Here is a 25434-nt window from a genome sequence, read left to right on the forward strand (position 1 = left end):
TGTTATGAGAATATATGAAATAAGACTTTTTAATTTAAGTCAGGTGAAAGCATTTGAAAACCATTTGTAAATGGTTCCCTTTTGAGAAGGCAATTTGAAATGTGAACAGATCATTGAATCACAGGAACGTGTATAAAAAAGGAGCCTTCCTAGTTACAGGTAGGGAGACTGAGGCCTGGAATAGGGCGGTAACACAGTGAGTCCGTGGCCCAATCAGCTCCTGATTCCTGGGACAGCCACTGACGTTAGCAGACCTCCACTTAAGAGCCTGGCGCCGGTGCCTGTGCCACCCGTTAGGAATTTTGCAGCTTTCTTTGGGAGATGCCCTGGGCTTCCCGTGGCTTTGGCCGCCCCGCCTGTGCTGGGGGGGGCCGGCGGCCCAGCGGGCAGGCTTGGTGCCGGGCGTGTGCATGCTGCCCTTCTTTTCTTGCTGTCTTTTAGAAGGCTTCCAGTAGAAAATGTTATCCTCTCTCTGGAGGCCCTTGCTCTTGGCAGCGCTGCCGCCAGATCCCGCTCTGCGAGCCCACTTGTGTTACAGGAGGCAGTGCTGGCCCACAGCTGCGGACCTCCGGGCTGGCGAGCCTCTTCAGAAGGGGATTTTACAGCATGACAGGGAATTTCAGCCACCGCGTTATCTCCGAATTGGCCAATTGATGGTTTCAGCAGAGCATTTCAGCATCGGGGAAGTCAATACAATTTGAGTTAGTTGTGATGGCTGCCACTTTAAATACCGCAGTGAATTTCTGTCAGCATGCAATGCGTGGAATAGGGAATTGCAGAAAACTTGATCACCAGAGTGCTTCAGTCAATTCTGACCCCAAGCTACAGAAAATGAACTTAAATCTAGTTGACTGTCGCCACGTACTTTCTTGGGCATTATTTTGCTAGCAGCACCTTCATCTAGGGCAACTTGAAGAGGTGAGACTTGGTAAAAATCATGGTGCTTGACTCTGGCCCTTGGTTTCAGGGAGCAATGATCTTTCCATGGAACTTGGAGCTATTGGGAGTCGGAGTGGTGGTTTCTTGCTAAGGGATAAGTTACTAAACTGCAGTGTTGTGGTTCAATAATAATGAATCCCTTATTGAATGAAGGCAGCAAGCATTTATTGGGCACTTACTATGTGCCAAGTCATTTAAAAGTGTTATTTCATTCTTACCCTATTGGGCAGTGTAGGGAACAGGATTTTCTTCCCATTTCATGGAGGAAGAACTGATACAGCAACAAACAGTTACCGAGTGCTAACTGAATGCCAGGTACTGCTCTAAGTGCTTTAGGTTTTATTTCATGTCATACTGAAAACAGCTCTGTGGGTTAAGTCCCAGTTTTCTATACTGTAGTTAAGGAAACGGAGGCACTGGAGGGATTCAGCAGTGTTGAAGGTGGGCTTAAAATTAAGTGCTCTTCACTACTCCCTAAGAATTATACCAGATTTGATGTCTTTACTGCCTGATTCATTGAGGACCCACAGCCCAGCCCAGGGTAATTTGGTACCGGTGGTGGCAGGACTGGGGTGGGAAGTGGGCCCTGAGGGGCACAGGCAAGCTCAAGCCCTGCCCGCGGGTTGCTTTGCTTCTCCCCAGGTTGAGGGGCTGGGCTGGTTTTCTGTGACCTCACCCCAGAAGAAGATATGCTGCTTTGGACCCATACACCTTAAAGGAGAGTTTCTCCATCTCTTCACTGACAAGGCCTTCTTTAGTAATCCTCTGTCACCCGCTGAGGATTCGATGCTTGAAAATATTTTGTTCACAAATAGATTGTATGCATTGAGTCACCATTTTTTAAGAAGATTTTATTTATTTATTTTTAGAGAGAGGGGAAGGGAGGGAGAAAGAGGGAAAGAAACATTGATGTGAGAGAAGTGCATTGCACACCTCCAACTGGGCTCCTGGCTTGCAGTCCAGGCATGTGCCCTGACTGGGAATCAAACTGGTGACCTTTCAGTTTGCGGGACGACGCTCAACCAAGCAAGCCACACCAGTCAGGGCAGTCACTATTCATTTTGATGATGAAATAGGAACAAGAAGAACTGTATAGTTTCTAATAATCAGAGCTTCTTACTACCAGTTTGGTGGAATTCTAGTCAACAAGGAAACATTGGAAATTTGGATTCCATTTCCATTGAGACAGACCTGATTCTTACTGAGCTTAAAAAATAACAGCAATTCTCCAGAGTCCCTAAAATTTTCGGGAGACCTGAGTTCTCAGGCTGAGAACCTCTGGCTTAACCTCTGTGCTCCTCACAGCCGTCTAGCAACGTAGGGGGTTCCTTCTCGCTTTGTTCTGGAGTGGCTGGGTTGGGCTGTGAAACAGCGGTGACCAGCGTTTATTGCAGATTTGCCCTGGGGCAGGCAGGCACTGTGCATGCTTACGGTATTTAATCCCTATAACTCTACCAGGCAGAGTCTGTTTTTATCCTGTTCCTTTGATAAAAGAAACTGAGGCTCAGAGAAGTGAAGTCGTAGCCTGTGGTTATGAAGTCATTAAGTAATGGAGTCTGGACTTGAATCTGGGTCTCCACTCCTTGAGCCGAACTATATATTTTGACAAACTTTTGGATGACTTTGGGAGATGGGGACCTTGGGGAAAAAATACGCTTTGAAAGAATTAGATCACTTCAGTAGAAACCTATAAATGTGTGTCTTTAAAAAAAAAAAAAGATACCACTGACAGTTTGCCTCAGTGAGATGAACGCAGATAAACCTATTTTGACTGTTAACTTATTTTGTTGCTGAAAAGCCAGTGACATGTAGTTGAATTTATTTTTCTTCACAACATTTAAGTGTTTGCCATTTCTTGAGTGACGTGTGTGAATTTGGGAATTGCCCATACTTTGGGAACGGAGGCCGCCGTGCGTACTTAAGGATTTTGCCTCAGGGAGGGTCCTGTAGGAAAGTTCCTGTGGTGCAGGCTGTGTCCGAGAGGGGGCTGGGGATCCCCGTGCGCACCTGTGTCTGAGGATGTCCGTGGAGCCCCAGTCGCTCTGAAGTTGGGGTCACAGCGGAGAGCTGATCGCAGGAGTCTTTGTGACTAGAAGCCTAAATATTTATTCTGTTCTGTCCCTAATGAAAACAAATTGTCAACAGTTGTTCAGTAACTGACTAAATTAAAATCTGTAATTAGTCAATTAGATTAAAGAGTTGGCACAACCTGATTGTATCATGCTGGTTAGGTTATTAAGAGAAAGGGTGTGATTTTTAATTACTGAATGCTAATTTTGACAGTTTCAAATGGAAACAGACGTGTTTTTCCCCCTTTCCCTAATTCCGAATGGTTTGGAAAGGAAAGACACTCAGTGTATAAATTATGTTTTTGGTTTTGAAGGAAAATGACGTGAAAAGGCTCTTCTGCAGGGCGGTTGCCGGGGTGGGGGGTTTAGTTGGAGGGCGCGCTGGGTTTTGGTGCAAGGTTTAGTTGGAAGTCCTTCCTGTTTTGGAGGAAGGATGGCCTGATGTTCGGCAGCTTTGTTTTTGCTTTAAAGGAGAAGTTGGATTTCAGCGCCAAGCAGTGGAGTCATTGAGTTAGAGTTCCTCTTAGCGTCTCCCCCAGTCTGCCCCCTGAGGGCTTTTCTGATCAGCACCCAGTAAGCCACAGGCAGTGGCAGACAGACTCCAGTGAGGAGACAAGCTCACTGTGTACAGGGGTGGGCCAGACAGGGTTAAAGTCGTAAGTGCACGGATAACACAGTTTATTCTTACGTCGTTGTTTTGTGATTTTTGTATTATTTATTTTACAACTGTAAACCAGTTTTGCCCACCCCTGTATATGAAGCGTGGTGGGCCCCCAGACACTAGTGCAGCTGAATAATAATATCCAACTTTTACTAAAATATTTTCTTATTCTCGTGGCAGTCCGGTTAGAAGGACAGATGGAATGAAAGTTCTTACTGCCTCTGCTTTAGGACTGAACAAAGTGAAGAGCTAGGGATGGGGAAGCAAGGTCCTAGGTGTGGGGTGTTGGGAAAGGAGGGGTGCAGACATTCTGTGGAAACAAGGGGATTTTATAGGTAGTTGGGGGTGGACAGAGGAGAGGGGCGTCTGGTTTGGGAGGAAGATGGGATCAAAAAGTAGGGCCAGCTCATGGATTTGGAGGTACAGAAAGCCAGCCAGAGAAGTTGCGATGAATAGGTTAGGCCAATTGGAAATGGAGCAAGTGTTTTTCCTTTTTGTGTTTCTGCAGGATGCCATGGCGTTGCCCCTGGGGACATGGGAACATGGGTTATAAGGAGTACCCTTGGAGCTGGGGGTGAGAGAATCTGGGCTGCGTCCATCCGGGCACTGGCCTCAGCACACAGCAGGGGTCTCCTCATCGGCCAGAAGGGGCCTCCTGTCACTTCGTCTTCCTCCCCAGTTCACGACAGGTTCAGTTCTGAGCTCGAAGGCCCTGTGTACATGGGTCATTTTATCTGGAGGGCCTTAGCAGAGGCCCGGGGCTGCTACAGGAAGGCCACCCAGTCCTCACTTCTCTTTATTCAGAGTCCTGTGGGCAGCAAGAGGTTGAGAGACTAACTCTAGGCCGCTGACTGGCTCCCTACAAAGCCATTGGGCGCAGCCTCGTCTTGGGGAAAGCTGCCCCAACCCCTGTGCCTCCAGGAGCCACCCCAACTGCACTGTGGGTGCTCAGGCACAGGCTGTGCATTCTGCTGCTGCTTGTGTTTTCCGTGATCCTTTCGGGAAGAAGGAGTTAAAATAACCTTTAGCTTTCAGGATTTAATATTACACTGGCTGGTGATCCATAAGTTAGTTTCTTTCTTCCTTTTCTTTCTTGTCTTTCTTTCTTTCAGCAACTTTGCTTTTTGTGTCTGGTATACATGGGGTGCTGGGGAGCTAGGGTACAAAGAACAAGGTGAGGCCGCCTGTGTTGGATCCCCTCTAGGCCCTTTACTCGCAGTGTAACCAGTGCTGCTTGGTTCTGCGCTTCGGTGTCCTCATCTGTGAGGAGGAGATTGCATTCAGCTGGCAGTACGGTTTTGAGGTAATGTTGCAGAGCACCCTAGAAAGGTGCCCAGTAAATATTTCCAGAATGACACAGGAGAGGCTGCTAGTGTTCTCGGGCCAAGTACCTGCTGAGGGCGCTCTGTTGGGGTATGTTCAGATGCATGAGTGTCTGAGAAGAGCAGAGTGAAAACCAGGAAGTATTTATAAGTGGTGGATTGATGTATGTCCTCAATTTGGAATTCTTCTTTCAGACTCAGGATCCACAGCTAAGGTTAAAGAAACCCGGGGGAGGGGGGGGCGGAGAGGGAAAGAGAGAGAGTGAGTGAGAGAGAGTGAGAGAGGGAGAGAGAGTGTGAGTTGGTGGCCGAGGCACATAGAAGAAAGGAAGTGACAGCGCTTGGAGAGAGTTTATTTTAAAAGCTTCCCCACTGATAGATTTGCAGCCCTGGGTAAATAGGGAAGCTTGTAAAACTTGATTCATTTTCTTCCTGAAGTCTGTTTTTGGTGGGGATTGGGGGTGAGGACAGAGTCCACCAAGGGAACCAAGTGCTCTGAGGTTGGAAGTGCTGGTGGTCCCCAGTGCACACCTTGAAGAGGGCCAGTGAGTCAGCATTCCGACCCCCGCCCCCTGCCCCTGAAGGATCTTTCCCTTCCCTGGACGGAGGAGGGCCTTCTGTTGCCGGGGTCTCGTCTAGGGATGAGCAAGGACTCCCCGCACTCAGGATGACTTCTACGTCCTTCCTGGCCTATGCTGCCCACGGCAGGTCCGGTTTGCTCGTTTCTTTTGCGTAGGAAACGTGTCCTCCCCCTGTCCCTGTCCCAGGCCTGCTCTGGAGACACGGGCAGGCCGCTGGAACAACCATTGGCCAGCAGGGAGCTAGGGTGTGTCCTAAACTGGAGGCCTGTGTGAGCTGTTCAGGAATCAGAAGCTACTGCTTCTGGGCAACCACTGCAAAAATGGAAAGGTGGTCAGCAGGGAAAGGTGAGAAGGTAGTGGACTTGGTGCATTAGAAAAAAATACTTGGGAGAATTTTGGGATGTTTTGAAACAGAAATTACCACTGTGTATTTTTGTAGTTAGGGTGAAGTGAATTGTGAGATTCTGATAGCAGCCTTGTTGCCAGGCTACAGCAATGGGAAAGAAAGGGCCAGCCTCCCCACCTCAGAGCCTTTGCACAGGCTGTCCCCCTTGTTGGGAGCACTTCCCTCTGTAAAGTAAGGGCCTGATACCTGGTGGATACCCAGTTCATATTTGTGGGCTGAAGGATTGATCAGGAAGTACAGGAGACTGCCTACCTGCCAGGGCCATGTCTGTGCATTTGAACGGCTCCCTGAAGCCTTTATCCCTCAGAACAAGGCCAAGTTTGGCTGCTTGGCTTGAGCCTGGCATTGGCATTCACCTTTCTTTTCTGAACTAGGTCTGAAAAAAGTTACATATGAATGTAACTTGAGATGTGACGTGTCCTCAGAGATGTGTGCAAAAATGCTCAGTGTTCAGTTAGCCCAGCCTTTTGCCAACTAATGAGGCTGCCCAGGCTGGAAGCCCCGTGACTCTTCTCTTGCCAGTGTTCACCTCTTGTAAAGGGGTTTGGGGAACGGGTGGGCAGGGCTGTGGTCTGGAGTCCTGAACAGCCACCCAGCTGGTGTCGTAGTGGAGTGTGAACCTACGATTATGGGAATTAGCTGCTTCTGATTCCTCTAACTCTCCCGCTTACCCGGGCAGGAATGTTTTATGATTTGACCCCTGTAATTCAGGGTTGGTGGTGATATTATCAGGCCACACCAGTCTACAGTTGACCCTTGCATTATCTGAGAAGACTCCTGTTTGCTTAGCTGAGGAGGATAAACAAGACTGGAGGGGGTTGCTGGTGGAGGTGGTTTCTCATTGTGAGTAGCTCTTATCTGCTCCTCGGGCAGGTCCAGCCACACCCCAGCCGAGGGACTTCTTTAGTTCTAAGCTGGTCATTCAGGCTTTTCCAGGGGCTTGAAATAAATGCTCACTTCCTTTAAATCCCCACTTCCTGTCAGTACAGTCCTAATGGGAGAATGTTTTATCAAAAATCCACTGAGGGGGTCAGAACAGATACCTGGCTTTCTCAGATATTCATCCCATCACTTATCAAGTAGTTGATGTCTCTAAGGTGTGGCTGCAGACAGGGGGACACCAGCACAGTCTTTGCCCTTACAGACCCGAAAGACAGTTCTTCCCCTTTAAGTGGGGTTTCTGTGTTCAAGATGCTAATTGTGCATCTTTAAGTGGAAGACACATCCTGCAGGTTCAGCTGGGTGCCTCCCCCAGGAGGGTGCTGGAATGCATTCCTGCCCCTGCTCCCTGGTCACTGCTGCTGGGACTTGAGGACCAGTGAGGTTACTCTTGCCCAGGCCGGCCCTGGCCCTGATGCCGCACCACCGGCTCGGTGTTTTCTGGACAAATTGCCTGAAGTTAACTGTGTACCCACTTCCTTCTGTGTGAAGTGGTGGTTAAGGTACCTTCGAGGTTCCAGTGTTGGCGTGTGGCTGTCTGGGGCCTGGTAAAGGTATGGCGGAGAGTTAGTTTGGAGAAGGCAGTGACTGCATCTTCAGGACAGAGGAGTTGGAACAAAAATGTTCTTGTCCAGCTTATTCTAGTAAAAAAATTTAAAAAAATGGGTTATTGGGAACGTGCATCCAGAGGAACATAAAATAAAACAATGAAGGCTGTCTAGTTTAGGGAACCTTGAAGGGGCTTGTGTTCAGACCGGAGCTAGTTTTCCGAGGTTTTACCAAAAATACAAATCCCCCTCCTTACGGTTGGGGGTTGGGCATTGCGGCCAGGCCTTGGCTACTTCCTGGCCACGGCCTGGCCACCTCCAAGGCACAGGTGCCCGCCACAGCGCCATTTTTTCCGTTGAGCCAGCAAGTTGGTCCTGGAGTATCCCTTCCCTGGTGTGGGCTGGGGTCACAGGCTGGGGCTGCTCTGGGCCGCACTTTCTCAGGAAGCTGGTGTTGGCCCCATCCAGAGCTGCCTTGCAGACTTGAGATACAGATGGCTTCCTTCCCTCTTCCTTTTTTCTTTTTGAAGATGTTTTTAATTCTGAGCGTGTGTCACACCAGCATTCTTTTCAGGACAGAGGACAGAAGCTGTCACTGCATGCAGCCGAGAGACTGGTTCTAATCCAGAGCCAACTGTGGCCTGATTCTTGGTTTCGTTATTTGGCAGGCCAGTTGCTAGGGTCCTCTCCAGGGTCTAATCTGGACTCCAGCTTTGGGCCGGGGCGAGGAGGAACGAGGGGGAGGGGCTGCTGTCCTAGGGAAAGGAAGAGAAGTGGGAGGGGAGGTGTGACTTAGCCTGCCCAGGCCACAGAAAGGGTCACTCCCCTCTGAAACAGTGGCGTTTGCTGCTCTGGGGAAGGGTCCGCCCCTGACCTAATGCAGGCAGGGGCCACGGCCACCACCATGACCACCACCAGCGTGGCCACCCAAGCCAGACCCCACAGGAGGGAGGAGCCTGGAGCAGCTCTCGTCTTTCCGGTTTGGTTGGCCCGGTTTCATTTTTTTCCTCCTCTGGAGACAGGCTTTTTACCATTCTTCAAGCCTCCATTGAGAGACCAGAATGCCTCTCTCGGGGCCCTAACAAATGAGTGAGCCCCAGCACCTGGCATACAGTTGGTGCTCAATAAAAATGTTGCCTTTTTAAAACAGCGGGCATGAAGGACTTCGAACAGTTGGATGATGCCCTGCTGGAAGGGCAGGGGCCATGCTGCCCTGGGCTGCGCCGGGCCCACTGGAGCCACGTGGCTCTGTGGGTGAAAGGAGTGGTGTCCAGGACAGGACTCCGGTGTGGGCAGGGGCACGGGTGGCAGCAGGGAGGGAGGGAGCCAAGCTTTGTGGCTTCTGCCGTTCTCCTGCTGTCCCTGGGGGTGGTGGCAGCCAGCCTCCCAGCCTCACCCTTAAACTGCCCCTTGGTTGGCTTGGGCCTGCGGACGGGTGCCAGATTGGCTTTGTCAGTGTAAAACTGATTGCATCATGTCTCTCTCCCTCACCAAAATCAGACCAAAACCAAAATAAGACAATTCAGAATCTGCCCTGAAGACAGCGCTGAGGTTCCCCTGACTGTGGGACAGAGGCCCCAGACTGTGAGCCAGACGTTCAAGGTCTTTCTGGTCTGACCTCGCTCATGTTGCAGATTTTGCCGTCCTTATTGCAGACCTCGTCCTGCTGCTGGGCACGCTCACCTTCAGTGTAGATTCGTCATCACAACCCCCTGGTGGGGTAGGCAGTGGTCCTACAGGGGAGAAATCCAAAGAGCCGAGCAGGTAGGGTTTAGGGAGTACCTGAGGCCTGTTGTGTGTGGTGACGGTGACGGCGACCGCCCCCGCCCCCGCCCGGCTCCTCACTTCTCTCTCCTTCCTGCTTTGTGGAAAGTGTCATGTCTGTCACTGGCTGACACTTTGAGGGGTTTTCTTCTCTCCTAATAAATAATTCTTTGTCTTTCTTCAGGGTGGCAGATCAGGTTGGAGAGAGGCAGCCCATCTAACAAGTGGGCTGAGGAGGGGGCCTGGACAGGAAGGAGGAGGGGTGAGGCGAACCATCGTGCAGCCGAGGTGGCAGGGGTGTCGGGACACCTAAAGCCATCTCCTGAAACGTGTAATGCGCGCTTCTTGCCCAGGGGTGTGAGCGAAACCTTAGGGTAAAAGGAAACTTTCTTCCTCAGAGGAGAAAGCGGCTCCCTTTTCCTGTCCCTTTGTCTCTTGTCCCCTTTGTCCCAGCCCTCCGCCTCTGTGGCCTCCCCTCCCCCAGCGGTTCCTTCCTTTGTGCCCCCGCCACTCACCAGCGAAACTTAACTCGAGCCTCCAGCGTCCGCAGAGGCCCCTGCCTTCTCTGCTCCCCTTGAAACAAAAGTAGCTGGTAGGTCCTGGCCTGGCTGTCAGCACACGGACTGAAAGGAACCAGACAGGGGCCCCAGCCCCCAAAGGTGGTGGTTGGTTTTAAAGTTTGGCGCTGGCTGTTGGCAGCCCCGTCAGAGGGAGAGTGTTGTTGGGGGGCCTGCTGCTCTGGTCCGAGGGGCTGGCAGGGGGAGGGACGGACCCTTTTCTGGTGAAGGGCTCTGGGCGTTCCATCCAAGCCACTCCTCTGCTCCCAGTGGTTCAGGGCCCTTCTTGGTCGTGAGTTCTGTGTGTGACACCTAGAAGTAGGGACGAGCTGAACTGCGAGAGAGGCAGACCCGCACTTCTGAGTGCAGGGCAACCCCTCCTGTTCCACAGTGGTCTAACCGTCTCTGAGCGAACATTAGCAGTCGCTTGGGGGTTAAGCAAAGATTGGGGGAGAAAAACCAAACATTTGTGAAGAACCTGCCCATTAACTCAGCATGCTGAGAAATATGGAAAGGGCAGGCTTGATTCCGTTTTCCATGATGAAAATGGGCCCTCCGTGCCTGGTCTCTAACTGGATGTCCAGAGGTCTGAGGTCGTGTGCTTCCTGGGGTCATGTGGCGGGCACGTCACATCAGAGCTGAGAGGACCGCCAGGTCCAGCAGAGGTTCGGTGCAAGCGGGCGGAGTTGTTGAGGCAGAACCAAACTGTGGTCCGTCCATGTAGCCTCACTGTTGCCTGAGTGTCTTAAAATATTTGTTACTGATTTTAATACACATGCTTAAAGCCTTATGTTCCTGAAAACATGTAAATTTAGAAGTAGTATATTCTGCTCTCAACTTGCATAAAATTTCTATTCTATGTCTTTGTAAGCATTTTTGACATCAGTGTCTTAAATGCTGTCACCCAAAGCCACTTCATAATCTAACCCCTCTCTCCGCACATGTCACCAGCACTCTCCAAGTTGTTTGAGATAGACTTTTCAAGTTTATGTATGATTCCCTCTCTAGGGTTTTTTCTGAAGCCACAGGGACCCATTGTACCATTAAGGACAGTGGATTTGTAAAATTTGTCTCATAGCTGTTTACTGCTGGAAATGTTCCAGCAGACTGGGGACTCTGTTCTGATGTGGGGGATGGCACTGCCCGTCTTGAGTGTCCCTGTGTGACCCTCATGTTTCCTCAGACCCTCTGAGCCTTAGTTTCCTTATCTGTAAAAAACACAACAGTGTCAAAGGCTCACTTCTCAGGATTAAGAGAGAAGAATGCAGGACAGTGCCCTGTATACAGTAAGCACTCAGCAAATGCACTGCTGGAGGCTGACTGGTAGGAGCACCCTGGCCCTTGCTGGGTTTGCAGGGGGACTTTGAGGGCTTATCAGGCAAGGCCTTGGAGCAGCCCTTGTGGGGAAAAGCCAAGGCCCACAGTGGTTTTTGGTTTTTGGTTTTGGAGTGGGGAATTCATTCCAGGGGAAAGAGGGTGCACTTTCAGCTGATGAGGACACAGTCATGGGGCCAGGGGAGGCCTGGGGCCCCACAACCATTTTTTGAGTCTTTCAAAGTAACCCCTGTGGCGGGCTCTCTGGCGTTCCCAGAGCGGCATGTTTGAAATGTCCTCGCTTAGGGGCCTGTGTGCCCAGGGGTGAGAGAAGTCTATCCGTCTGTAGATAGGGCTCATGGGAAACATTCAGGCTTTGTCTTTTTTCAGTTTTTTATTTCAAAGCTGGCAAAAGCTTAAGTGGAGATATACTGGGCGCCAGGTTCTGCATGTGCCCGCAGATGCCTGTCATTGTCATGGTCATCATTTGCCATCTCTGGGTTTCGGGTGACCGAGGACACACTCCTGGTCCCTGGTAGGGATGGGGCTCTTGGGATGGATGGTGGCCGCAGTGGGTGCTGCCAGGGTCCAGGTTTGCAGGGTGGATTTGCATCTCCCTTTGTAGGTGAGGGCTGCTTTGAATATCCACCCCGATGTACCAGTGCTGGAGGCCGTGGGATCCCCAATTTAGATGGCTGATGGTAATTTGAAACTGAAACAATCAGAAGTATTTATCTCTTGAAAAAAGAAGAGTGTGTCTTTGTGGGGGGCAGTAAGGACTACCCTACCTCACTCCCAGCTGCGGGAAGTTGCCGTGTGGACTGCAGGGGTCTAGCCTGACCACAGGTCCAAGGCGCTGCCTCGAAGCCAGTTTTTCCTTCAGATTCTTATATTTCGTTGAGAGACTTAGCAAAATGAAATGGAAGCGGGTGGTGTGTTCAGTTATTGTGAAGCTTTAAGGGCTGCATCTTTCCAGTGTGAACTCTCTCCCTGGCCCCAAAGTGAGAAACATGTAATGGTTTAAGAAGCTGACGTCGGTAAAATTGGGGTAAAATTAATTTCAAAAGACCACAGACCTTGAGGGGGGGGCATGGGAGGGGGATAGGGGCAGGCTTCTGAACGGACAAGGCCTCCGCCCCTGCGCCTGTGAAGGAGAGGGAGGGGTGGGGGAGGGAGGGAGGATTGGGAGGAGGGAGGGAGGATTGGGAGGAGGGAGGGACAGAGAGAAAAGAGGGAGACACCCGAGACGGAGCCCTAGAGACCCAGGGGGAGGAGGAGGGGCCAGGAGTGGTGGATGGCTAGGGCTGGGGGAGGGGTCACTATTTGCATAACTGATTGTTGTTGCTCCTGGGGATTGTGGTGGGGGAAGGGAGGGCAGCACAAAGGCTCTTTCCTCCCTCTCTCCTCCCCGAGATCCTTTCCTGTTCCCTCCTCCGTCCCCCTTCCCCCCCTTCCCGTCAGTCCCTGAGCCTTGTCAGCACCACCTGTGCCCCCTCTGATGGCGCAGCGTTGGCCTTGCCCCCGTGGCCCAGTGGACAGGGTTTTACGGCCTGGATTCCAATTGCAGGCAGGGCCACCGCAGCCGCCTGTCAAGTCAAGATAAAGTCCAAAGGAAGGCCTCTGGCTGTGCATCCCCCTTTACGAGCTGGTGCTTTATGAAAAACAGTTTCTTGTGTGAGCTCTGAAGTGCTTGCCCATCATCTTTTGCTCCTGGAGACTGGAGGCTTCTGGAGGGAGGCTGCGGCTGGAGCCTCCGTGCACTGGTGGTCTGGGCTTGCTTCCTGTGGCCCACAGCTCGACACGGGGAGATTCGTTAGAGTTGGGGGCACCTCTGGAAACGAAAGGGGACTGGTGGCAGGGTGTCCTTCAGCAGCAGCAACCAGGTGTCAAGATGGGAGTCCCAAGGAGGTGAGGCGGAGATGCCAGCGCCTGAGCTCAGAGGGTCTCCGTCTACTGCACACCCCAAACATCACTGTCTGGTGGGCCCACCACATGTCTCTGCTAAACCAGTAAGTGACACACACATCGGTGTGACCCCCCAGATAGAATAAACACTACCCAGTGGTTTGTCATCCACTGTGGGCTTTTCTGTTTAGTGAGTCCATGTCATTGAGAGTCCCTGCCTGAGCCTCAGTTTCCCCATCTGTAAAGTGGTGGTGACTTTCCTTGGTCAGGCTGCCTGTCAGACTCCAGTCAGATACTCTGTAGTGACTACTGGAATAATGCTGAGCACAGTGAGCCCTCCGGGCTCTGACTGCAGGGTTCTGCCCAACGTCTGGGGCACAGGGACAAGCAGGACCTGGATTCTTCACCTGCTGATGGGGGAGAACCCCCTGGCTGAAAGCTAGTGGGGAGCACCAGTGGCTGATCTGAAAGGGCCTGTTCTGTAGCCACCACCCTGTTTATCTTGTCCCAGGACAAGACTATGTGTTGTTTGGTAAAACTCCTCCAGTTCCCCCAGGTGGTGGGGGGCTGCTTCATTGACATCTTCCCGGGGGGGTGCTCTCCTGCCCCCCACCCCCATACCAGGTCTTTGTGCTTAGGCGTAGGTCATGGTCCTGTGGCAACATGAGGACTGAAAACCCTTGAAAGCAAGCAGGTCCAGGCCCTAGCAGCCAGTTAGTCCCCCAGGCACCCCCAGTTGGATTGGGTGGTGTTACTGTTTTACACAGCAGCTGCAGCTCACTCTCGGGGTTCCTGGGGGCCAGGGCTGGGTGCCACTATCCCTTGGCGGGTGGCCGGAGGGGAGCGTGTGTTTGCCCCACACCGCACTGCGAGGCGGGGTGGGGGACGGAGGGAGGAGGGGGTTGCTGCTCCACGGGGCACAGGCTTCACTGGCTGCTTCATTTCTCTGAGCCGCAACTTCTGGGAAATGAGGGGAATGAGAGCATCCGTCATGGGCTGGTTGAAGGTGGTTCGTGAGCAAATTTCATTCTGGAAAGTGTTAGATCTTTGGCATTGGTAATCCCAGAAAGACCTGGACAGGTCAAGAACTTGCAGGTGGGAGGAGGTGGGCCAGTGGTGCCTGAGGGAGCCTTGTCTCTGCCCTCTGTGGCTTGCTGGGGGGATTAATGACCAAGGTCATACGGGGAACCAGCTTTCCCAGGGTGTTTTCTCACAGGGCCGTCTCCCCAGAGCTCATGCCCCCTCAGCCGTGCCCCCTCAGCCGTCGGAGCCAAGGTCTCACGCCCGCCAGCCCCCCGGCTGCTCTGGTCGCTGACCCACGGCACCCTGTGTGCTGCCCACTACCTGGCCCCTGTGCATGTTCCCGCCCTCCCGCCTCTGCACACCGCTCCCAGGAAGCTGCTCGGACGGCTGGGCTCTCCTCAGAGACAGGCTTCCAGTCCCATGCTCGTGGCTCTTTGAGCCTTTCAGTCAGCTTGTGAACTTCCTGGACGCTGGTTCTAGGGGAAGCATCAGTAGGGGCCTGCCTCCCCTGTCCAAGTGGGCTTACAGTCTGGAAGGGGTGACGGGATGGAAGTAATTCACGCAGCCCTGGTTCCGGTGGCCCCGAATCACACGCAGCCTCAAACGGGCTCAGCCCAGGGCCTCAACTCAGACACCGACACATGTGGCTCTGGGTATAAGTAGGTGGGGGGTGGGGTCGGCCGAGCTGGGGTGCTGAGGGACATCCCTAGTTTTTAAAAACAACACTTGCTGACACCTGCGCCCATCCAGGGCACCCTCCAGAGGCCTGTGCACTGGGTTCCCTTAACCCTTCTCAGCTCTGTAACTGGAACCACGGAAAGGCAGCGTCCGCTACTTACAGAAGAGGAAACTGAGGCCCAGGCAGGGTAGAGGCTGCCTTGATTGACAGGAAAGGGGCCCCAGAGGCTGTTGAAAATTTCCCTCCAGCCCTCAGCAGTGGGCTAATAGGTCTCACCTTGCTCCCAAGGCCGTTGCCATTAGCAACCAACTTCCCCTGTTGGTTCTGGGGGCCCTTGAGGGGAAGAGGGAAGAAGGTGGAAGCCAGGCTGTCAGTCAGTCAAGTGGCATTTCATTGTCTGTGTCAGTGGGTTAGTGCTGGTGACACTGGGAGGAGGGCCTGGGCACATCAGAGTCATCCGGTGCATAGGCCCATTGGTTTGCTATTAATTGTCCCAGTAATGGGGAAGCGATGTGTAGGGACAGCTTGCTTTGTGCAAAGAGATGCCTCCCCGACTCCATTACCCCATGCATACCAAAAAATGGAGGAGGACGGAGAGCACAAAGTAGAGGATCACTGGGCAGTAAGGTCTACTGGGATGAGGTAGACCTTGCTCTTGACCTGGCTCAGCTGTTCTCCAGTTCTGTGGCCTTGGGTTAATCACTTGGCCCCTCTGAGCCTCAGTTTACCCATCCATAAAACAAGGGTCAGGGTACAGGTGTAAATCAGCGGTGCAGGTGTACAGTGCTTAGCACCGTGCCTGACACCCCTGAACTCTCAGACGTTGCTGGTGTGGGAAGCATTGGGAACCTGCAGGTGAGGGGTTGTCAGTGACTCTGTTACCATTTATGGAATGTCATCTGGGACCTGCCAGAGGCGTGGCGCTGGCTGAGGGGTTACAAAGCTAGGTGAGGGTCAAGTTGATTGTTATTCAGACCATCAGACAGACCACTGTCTGATGACAACTGAGTTGACAACTCAGTTGACAACTGAGTGGCAGCTCACGGTTCATGCTGAGAGGGGAACATAGGAAGAATCTGGAGGGAGCCCAGAGAGGGCAGTTGCTGGCTGCTTTTTAGAGGATGGGAGGGCTTCCTGGAGGGGGTGTTGTTGCTGGACCTCAAAGAAGGCAGAGAAAGAGAGAGTGGAGGGGAAGGACATGTAGATCTTTGTCTTCGAGGATTGTGGACAATGTACAGTGATATAGCAGCTAGTCTTTCTTGGGCTTTTAGTCTGTGCCAGGCTTTGGTCCAAGTGGTTGGCATATGTGAAGTAATTTAATTCCTATAACCGACCCTGTGAGGCAGGTAGTATCCTGTTTTCCAGTTGAAAAATGGGGCCATGGGGAAATTAAGGAACTTTTCCAGACTCAAGCACATGGAAGGTCCCGTGTTCAGACACCACCAGCATCCAGAGGGCACACACGCACGCGGCCACTTGAGTCACTGCCTTGCCTGCCGGGACCCAGGTCTGGCTTTAGGGGGATGGATGCTTATTAACTAGTGGTGTGACCCACTAGTCACTAGTTGGGTGAGTTGCAGAGTTCCCTCCCTACTTCCACCTCAGTTTCTTTATCTGTAAAATGAGAATAACCCATGTCCATGAACTGAGATGTAGTTTGCCCTTTGGGGGTTGTTCAGACATGCTTTGTGTGTGGGGAACTGTTAGCCCCAGCAACTTGACCAGGCTGTGGTTGCAAAGTAGAAGGTATTCAATCTTAAGGCAGACTTCCCTGCCCCGCCCCAACTGTCCTTGTTTGGGAGGCCAGGAGCCTGTGGGACTTAGACAGGATTAGATAAAACGTGGGCAGAGTGCCCAGCATAGCACTGGCACGCGCACAGCCCCTGTGAACAGTAGTCGTGTTCATTATTGTGTCTTATCTCTTGATATTAGTAATTATTATTGATGGTTCTCTCATCAGTTCTGTGGGGTGATTTTAGTCTTCCCTTTATAGAAGAGGGAACACTTGGAGAGTGGGAAATGCGTCTAAAGACATAGTAATTGGCAGACAGACTGACACTGAGTTGGGTGTGTCACTCTCCTGTCCCTGCGCTCCTGTGTTACATCACAGGAAGGCTCCAGCAGGCCCTCCCGTGGGTCCTGAAGCAAGGCTTGAAGTTACCGAGGCTTCCTCAGAGACAGCCTTCCAGAGCGTGCTCAGGACACATGTCCACCAGGCTCTTTCTCCCACATGAACGAACACCAGACTCAGGACGGTGTCTCTGCTCCACTGGCCGTGCACTTACGCTCATTGCAGGTGTACACACATACCCCGGACTCTGAGTAGCTCAGTCTTACAGAACCTGCAGCTTCTGTCCAAGGACTGTAGTGTTTGCCCATTGGGAGACCCGGTGGGCTATAAAAATAATGCAGTGGAAGAAGTGGCCATAGCTTTGGGGTTGCCTGCCGACCTTTCACCTTGGCCCCAATTTGGTACAGCCTCTTTGGGTGGCCTTCTGGCTGTGATAGCACTGCTCTTTCCCCATGCCCCCAATGCTGGGTGGGGGGGTGGGCCCTGTCCGTTTGCAGATGGGCCCTTCGGCTCCGAACAGGTCTCCGGGCTGGCGTGCTCATGGCCTTGTATTGCACAGCGCTGTGAAGACGCAGTGAAGACACAGCAATCCCACTGGTCCTTTGTCCTGTGTGACAGGAACAGAGACTCGGGCCCTGAGCTCGTCCTCAGTTTAGAATGGACTCACTCGTGCTGCCACCACTTGCAGCCACCATGTCGGTGCTAATTCTTTGTTGATCTAGAAGCTGCTTCAGGATCATGTAGTGCCTCAGGGTCACTCTTGTGGAGAGGAACTGTGATCCCTTAAATATAATAATCCCCTGCACTGGACACTTTATAGAACTGTGTCCTGTACGTGGTTTGTTGTCGCCCTCCAGCAGTCCCAGGGGAGCATTAGACAAGGCCTTTCATTCCATTTTGTTGATGAAAAGACAGGTAGGTGGCTTTTGTGACTTTCCAAAGCCACATATCCAGTGTGTATTGAAGCTAAGATAAACATCCAGTCTGAAGGCTAGTCATGGAGTACAGGCCGGATGGCGGATGCTTGGCACACACGCAGACGTATGTGCCTTGCTCACGGCAGACCCTGAAAGTTGATCGCATCACTCTCTTCCTTCAGACCCCGGGTTCAGCATTATTTTCAGTACCGTATTCTAGTAAGCCATCGACAGTTGAACAACATGGCGTGCAAGCTGAGTTCCTCGTTGTCGGAGTCACACACTGGGCTGGAAGTTGGCCAGTGATGTGTGAGTTTCCTGGTGGTTTGGATTTCCAGGTTAGGGAAAGGTGGGTACAGAGCGTAACTGAATTCCAGTCGGAAGCCCCGTCCCTGTCTGACAGAGCCGGCTGCCAGCTTTCAGGAAGGCCCTGGAGAATCTCAGTGAGGTGTGTGGCGAGGGGGAGCTGCTCCAGTTGGAGTTCCAGATAGTAAGCCAGAGGGGCACGGATGGCGGGACCAGCGAATCGCCAAAAAGTGATTGAGCCCTTCCAGTTGGAAGAAGCATAGAGAAGGAAGGACAAACGCCTTCCCTTTTAGACACCCTGGACGTGGCGTATTCTGAGCGATAGAGGGGTGTGTGTGCCCAGGCTGTTGGGTGTGCAGTCCTTGTGAATCCTGTCTCAGCCAGAGGGACAGGATCGAGGTCTCAGACTGATGGGCAAGCCTGAATGTCCAGTGATGTTCGGGCATCTTCCTACACCAAGGCTGAGCTGGAGGTTGAGTTTGAAGCTCTCGTTCAAGTTGAACCTTGAATTCTGCCTGTGCCCTTGTAGTCAGACACGAGCACAGGTGACTGTGGCACTTCTTCACCTCAGTCTTTCTGCCATGCTGAGCCACAGGAACGGTCTGCCGTGGTCACCTAACTAGTGGCTCTCTTGTTTTGATCACATAATTTTTCAAACATCAGCCGCTTTCTTACTGTCAGCCTCCACGTGGATATTCTTGACCTTGGTGTTCAAGATGCCTTTCATCTGTCCACATACTTGCACGGTCCCCTCTCATCTCCACTGGCAGTGCTCATCCCCACTTCCCGCCTTCATGCCCAGAGCCAGTCTCCCTGGTTCATCCCCAGCCTTAAACCCATGGAGCCTCTTTTGGAGTGAGTTCAGCTCAAACCCTTGCTTTTCCAGGAAGCCTGGCTTGGCCTCTCCATTTGAGAGGATTTTTTCCTGCATGAAATACAGATTTAAAGAAAATCAACAGTAATGGTTAGAAGTGACTTTACAGGACATAGCCTTTGGTGGCTTTTAACTTTTTTTTTCTTTTTAGCAAGAAAGCCCTTTCTTTAAATGAAGTCTTACATGGAAGTCCAACTAATGAAACAGAAAAATCGGAGCTGTCTACTGGTTTAAGGAGAGTGGGATACCAAGAGTCTTGCCTGTTGAGCTTCTCATCTTTAAGTCCCCCCGCCCCTGTTCCCCCTCTCCTCTGTGGCTCCCAGAGTTTCACCCTCTGATCCATTCAGTTGGGCTCCAGATGGACAGGTTGTGCCCAGGAATAGAAGAGGACTTGACTGCAGATTCCCCAGGAAATGAGAGGCACAGGGTCCCCAGGCCTCCCAGCCCCATCCAGAGCGCTCTCTGGATTATCAGCATTCCCAGCTCAGTGAGACGTCCAGACGTGTTCCAGTAAAATGTCTGCAGCCAGGTGCTGTGGGAAATGCAGGTTTAGGCAGTTTCTTTAATGTAGGGGTTCTTGAGATTTTTCAGTGCATCAGGATGCATTGTAGGTCTCAGAAGTGGGGTGCAGAGTAAAATATGGGGTGGGTAAACAGTGTAACATAGAGTAATTCTCAAAGTTATTTTGACCATAGGACCTCATCTGGTTAAGGAATCCTAAAACTGTTTCAGAAACATTACAGGCCGGGAGGTGATTGGGTTGTGAACTGGTGCCTGATCTCACTCAAGATGTGGGCAACTGTGGGTCCAGTTGGCAGTCTAAGAATAGTCCCTTTTCCTGGGTGATAGCCTAGCATCTCCATCCTCTAGCGCTGTCTGTCTTTCTCCTTTAAGTACCTGTTTTGGTGTTGGGTGGAGGGCACCCATAAACCTCTGCCCTCTGTGCCATGAGGTATTTTCCATCTTTTTCAGTGATCACCAAATATTCTGCTTCTTGGATGTCACATAATCTCCCAGTCCCCCAATTATGGAGCATCGAGATTGTTTGCAGTTTTCTCATGTTGTGAATAGCATAGTCATGGACACCTTGGTGACTAAATGTTTGTGTGCTTAGGCGTGATAGCATCCTTACGTGTGGAATGGTTGGCTCATATGATAGAGACACTGCGCACTTTAAAAACACAAGTCCCTCAGAAGTGTCAGCACATTGCTTTATGGACGATCCAAGTTTCACTGCCTTGTGAAAGCACTAATGAGGAGTAGTGTTGGAAGGTGTCAGCTGCGGAGGCAGCCTTGGCCTCGGTACCAGTGCCTGGGAAGTCAAAGTGGGGCTTCCTGACATGGACTCTGCTGCCTCCTCTGGCCCATCTGGCACTGGAGGGCCGGGACTCAGCCCCTCGTTCTATCTCCTCTCACCCTTCAATGGTTGGTTCCTGTGGTGGGCCCTGTGGGACTGAGCACGTATTAATTGATTTAGATTTAGATGGTTTTCCCTATGTAAGATCCCAGTAGTGAAGACCCATTTATCTGAATGCTTTTTTATGTTCCTGAAACCTTGTGTGAGAGGCACAGATTGGACTACAGAGACAATGGGGCATCAGGGACCTCGATCGTAAGGTTTCTGTCGCCGCTTTTATTGCCTGGATCTTGTCTGACTCCTAAACGGCTGGTGTCTCAGAAGGGGAGTCTCAGGGGCAGGGGTTTATGGGCTGGAGTGGTTGATGACATTCTTTTTTTTGGAGCCCCCCCTTTCTTTTTACCCAAGTAGATCATTTTGGAGAAGGACTGACTTGTGGATCTAGAGTAGGATTAACCCTTCACAACCAGGGGGAGGCGGCACACTCTGGCCTGTGTGCAGCGCCTGTATCAGAATTTTGCATGCTGCTTCAAGTCAGCCTCATGAGAACCTGTGGGTAAATAAATAAGATCATATTCCCTTCCTGCAGAAGGAATTCAAGTCTCTTGAGAGGTTTAGTGACTTCAGCAGTGTCACTCGGCTGTAAGGAGAGGGATGGTGCTGGGACTCGAAGTTCGGTTTGTCTGACTCCAAAGCTGGTTCTTAGCATGCTTTTTGTCCAGGAAAATAGAACTCCTCTAAAGTTTTATTAGAATTAAATCTGAGTAGTTTCAAGGTCTTCTGTAGGAGGTAAGTTTAACATACTTCTTTTTTTCAAAAAAGATTGTATTTATTTTTTTTAGAGGGAAAGGGAGGGAGAAGGAGAGGGAGAAGGAGAGGGAGAGAGATGCATCCATGTGTGAAAGATACATCAGTCGGTTGCTTCTCGCAAGCCCCCAGCCGTGGACCTGGCTGGCAACCCAGGCATGTGCCCTGACCGGGAATCAAACTGGCGACCTTTTGATTCGCAGGCTGGCACTCGAGCCACAGCTGCAGCAGCCAGGGCTATTTCTTGTTATTTTAAATTGTATAAGTAATATTTCAGTATATTGTGTATTAAATAGTGCTAAAATATAAAGATATATAAAGTGAAAAATGAAGTGAGCCCCTTCCCCCGCCCCTTACTGACCTCTTCCTTGCTGTAAGCAGACTTGACCAGTTGGAGGGTGCCCCTCCAGACCCGTTTTTGTGCATTTATGCGCATTAGTAGCTGTCTAGATTGAGCCCTGAAGGCTGTTTCAGTTCTGACTGGAAGCCCCATCATTTACCTACCTACTTCTTTAATTTCAATAAAGAAGTTTATTGAATCGAATAGCAGTTCACTAATAACTCACTCTGTAATTTCGGGTAGTCACCCGTCCTCGAGAGGTTAAGGGTCGGTTCCTCCTCTGCCTTCTCAGGGTGGCAGTCTGGAGTATCCCAGGTGTCGCTGGGAGGATTATGAGAGAACTGTGTGAGGCCCCGTACAGGGCACCAATGAAAGTTCTGGGAAGTTCGCTTAGATGGCGCTCCCGTGCTGCAGGATGCGGGAATGGATCTGGTCAGTACTGCCCAGCTCAGTCGTGGACAAAAAATTGCGTAAATAGCCATGAATATGAAATAATCTATAACTAAACTACACATGCCGTCAGAGAGGTGGTAGCTGCAGTGAGCGCACGGAGGGAATTAGGGGCAGCTTTCCGGAGGAAGTGCCCTCCAAGAAGGAGCAGTGTGGGCCTTAGTGACACTAACTTACTTAGGCCTGACTTTGTGCCAGGCAGTGTTCCAAGTGCTCTGTGTAAACTAGCTCGTTTAACCCACACCATTAACTGTACGGTCAGAACTAGTACAGTTTCCTAGAGGAGGAAACTGAGGCGGAGAAGAGGTTAAGTAACCTGCCCAAGGTCACACAACTGGTAAGTGTTGCAGCCAGGATTTGAGCATAGGCATTCAGTGCTTCTAATGGCTAGGTTGCACAGCCCACCGGATTTCAAGGCGAGTCTGGGCGGAGGAGTGGAGGAACCAGTGTGAGCAAGGCGGGGTGGGGGTGGGGATGGGGATGAGGCAGCTGTTGGCAGATCTGGGAAATCGCAGTGTGCAGCCGAGTGGGAGCGGTAGTTCATGACAAGGCTGGATAGGGTGATTGCAGGCAGATAGGGAGCACCTAGCGTCCCTAGGGGAGAGCGTCTGCCCTCCCTGGCATCCTCTGCGGTGAGCGCCTACTCCCAGCCCGCCTGCCTTCCTCTCACAGGCCATTCAGTAGTTTATAGGCAGGCTTTGTGCTGTTTAGTTTCTCAGTTGTTGTCGTTTGTTGTAGGTTCTCTAACACAGCAGTTTCCAACCCTTTTGACACCAGGGATCAGCTTCGTGGAAGACAGTTTTCCCACTGGGGTGGGGGGAGGTGGTTTCGGAATGATTCAGGCGCATTACTTTCGAGCTCACCTCTTGCTGTGCAGCCTGGTTCCTGATAGGGCAGGACCTGTACCAGTCCACAGTGGGAGGTCGGGGACCCCTGCTCTAATAGTAATTCTATATTTTGGTTATTGCTTTGTTTCTTTTTTTAAAAATCTTTATTGTATTTTTTCTATTACTATTTAGTCCCCTTATACCACCCGCCCCCCAGTAGTCACCACACTGTTGCTTTTTTGAAATTAATTTAAATCTAACTCCAGACTCGTCTTACTACCAGCGTTACACATACACACAAGCATGCATCTTCAGGGAACCATGTTGGTGACATGACAGAGCATGTCCTCACCTCTTGTACCTGTGGCTGCCAAGGGCCTTTCGACATTATGTGTGATGCCCTTGCTCTACGATTGCTTCACTGCATGGCACAATGGAGCCTCTGTCAACATGCCAGCTAATTAATTTTAACTGTGATATTGCTTCATCTCCATGCACCGTTCACATTGTCCAAGGTTTTCCCCAGTGAGGGTTCAAGGAAAGCTCTGGAAGTGGAGGCTGTGGAGTCTGACACTCCCTCCTGCTCCTTCCTTCTGTGAAGGCCAGGTCCTTCCCATCTGCGTTGCCCTCTCAGCCCGATTTTCCACCGCTGCTTTGGGGGAAGTACTGAGCATTTTGGGGGGAGGGGCCTTAGTTATTGGATTATTAAAGTTAAGCACAAACCTCCCTAATTTGGCCTCCTTGAGGGCAGAGCAGTGTGAGAACCAGGAAAAGCTGAAATTGCAGGCAACTCTGGTAAAGAAAGGCTGTTCAGGTTCAGTCCTGCCAAGTTCACTATTGCTGCAGAGAGGAGGAGTGGCCATCTGCCTGGGCAGAGGGCGGAGGCAGGGTTTGTAATTGGCACATGTGCTTTTGGGTACGTGGAAGGGGTATTTCTAAAGGACTCAAAATAGTCTGTGCTTTTGGATATGCATTTGTTTAGACCATCCTATGTCCTCCTCCTCCCTCCCCGTTTTTCACATTTTTGATGTTTAAACTTGGGCCCAGCACTAATATTTGTTTGTAGGATTTAACTTTCTACTTATATTTTTCTCTGCTGCTGGTGTTGTGTTGTGAGAAGCCTCTCCCTTTACTTGGTGGTGAGCGGTCTTTCTAGTAGTCTGACCCTGACAGGTCACTTTCTCCTTTCTAGGCCTCAGTTTCTCCATCTCTGAAGGGGAGGTGCTGGACTATCTTCATTCTTTGTAACCCATCTGTCACTACACCCTTGATAATGGAATGCATTTGACTCTGGAGTAGGGTTTAGTATACTCTTTTTTGTAAAGGGCCAGATAGTAAATGTTTTATGTAAGCTTTGTGAGTTGTGTGGTCTCTGTCACAGCTACTCAGCTCTGTCATCATAGCACAAAAGCAGGCACGGGCAATACAGAGACGAATGGGTGTGCCTGTGTTCCAATAAAACTTTATTTTCAAACACAGGTGGTGGTCTGGGTTTGGCTCTGGGACCTTAGTTATCAGCTCCAACTCTAGAGTGTCCTCTTTGGATACCATAGCGTCTTCTCACACACCAGGCTGGTCTGCAGGAAAGAAGTTCTTATTTGAGATAGAGACCAACACTTGAACCCTCTGAGGCCCAGCCTTGCGGGGAACCTGGCCTTTCCCCTGTGTTTCCCCGTCTCATAACACGTCTAGGGAGTTGCCCCTTCCAGAAGTCTCTGGAGAGCAGGTATGGCCAGCTCTATGCAAATCACTCTACTCCTGAAGAATTGGGAGATTTGGTAAATCTCAGGTTAAGTCCGATTAAGGAAACTCTGCCACAAATAATATACCTTTCCCTGTATATTTTCCCTGTGATACACCTTTCTAGTGGGAGAAAAAAAAAAACCAAATACTGTTTGTTTCTGTCAGTGTTGGGGTTTTTTAACATTAAAAAGAATTGGTGGTGAGCAGGGTGGCTTCAGGGATAATAATATTGTGTTCCCCATCACACATTATCTTCTTGGTTTTAAAGAAGCTTTTTCTTCGAGGGCCAGAGAAGACTGTTGAGTGGGGAGAAAGGAATATAAGTAAAGGTACCCCTCTCTTTTGTAACTGTCCAGTGTGGCATCACATGGCTGATTTGGTAGCAAGATTGTCTCATTTCTTTGAATTTGCTAAATACCTTTCCTCCGAGCGAAAAATGCTCATCATTCACATTATTGCTGATGGAGGTATCCCCCCAACCCCCGCTTACCCCCCTGTGAGCTGGGGAGCAGGGAACACTTGTCCCACTTCCCAGATTAGCAGAACAAGGCAGGATGCAGTTAGGAGGTTTGCAGTTCTGGATTGGAAATCTCATCTGGCTGTAATAAGCAAAGTGTCTTCATCATTTTCCCTTGGAAACCAAGATGTGACTCAGCAAACAGTTCTGGGTGTGCAGGGGCGCTGTGCTAGAGTGGGCTTCCTGAGGCCTGGTGCCTCCCTTCCCAGGAATGCGCTGAGGAGAGGGGTGCATCCAGACCCTGGTGGCCGAGGGGATTATGTTACACCCCGCTGTCCAAGACTCTTCGTGTAAATATGTAATCTAAACAAAACAACAGTGTGCTACGCAGACCTGCCTCAAGGCGATCTACTCTATCCCACTACCCCCAGCCAGTCAGAGGACTACTCCTGTGAAGTACACTGCTCTTACGAATGTGAGGCCTTGGCAGTATCTGGGGGGGAGAATGAGGGGGGAGAATGAGGGGGAAAAAATCCACCACTAAAAGCAGAACTAACTCCCAGGGCAGCTGAGCCTGT

General features: G+C 51.0%; 1 protein-coding gene across 4 annotated transcripts in view; it reads left to right on the forward strand.

The window, feature by feature from the left end:
* SSBP3 (single stranded DNA binding protein 3) overlaps nt 1-25434 on the forward strand; it is a 154633-nt gene that overhangs the window by 14012 nt on the left and 115187 nt on the right. The window contains exon 1 of one of the 4 annotated variants that reach the window (XM_045857363.1): nt 12923-13109. The exons of the other annotated variants lie outside the window; for them this stretch is intronic. Within the exon in view, the coding sequence (XP_045713319.1) occupies nt 13020-13109 (90 nt within the window). The 5' untranslated portion in view covers nt 12923-13019. Of the gene's footprint in view, nt 1-12922; nt 13110-25434 lie in introns of those variants that run through there. 4 annotated transcript variants of the gene reach the window in all.

This window comes from Phyllostomus hastatus, unplaced genomic scaffold (genome assembly GCF_019186645.2).
Source record: "Phyllostomus hastatus isolate PE091 unplaced genomic scaffold, TTU_PhHast_1.1 phas_contig_147, whole genome shotgun sequence".
NCBI lineage: Eukaryota > Metazoa > Chordata > Mammalia > Chiroptera > Phyllostomidae > Phyllostomus > Phyllostomus hastatus.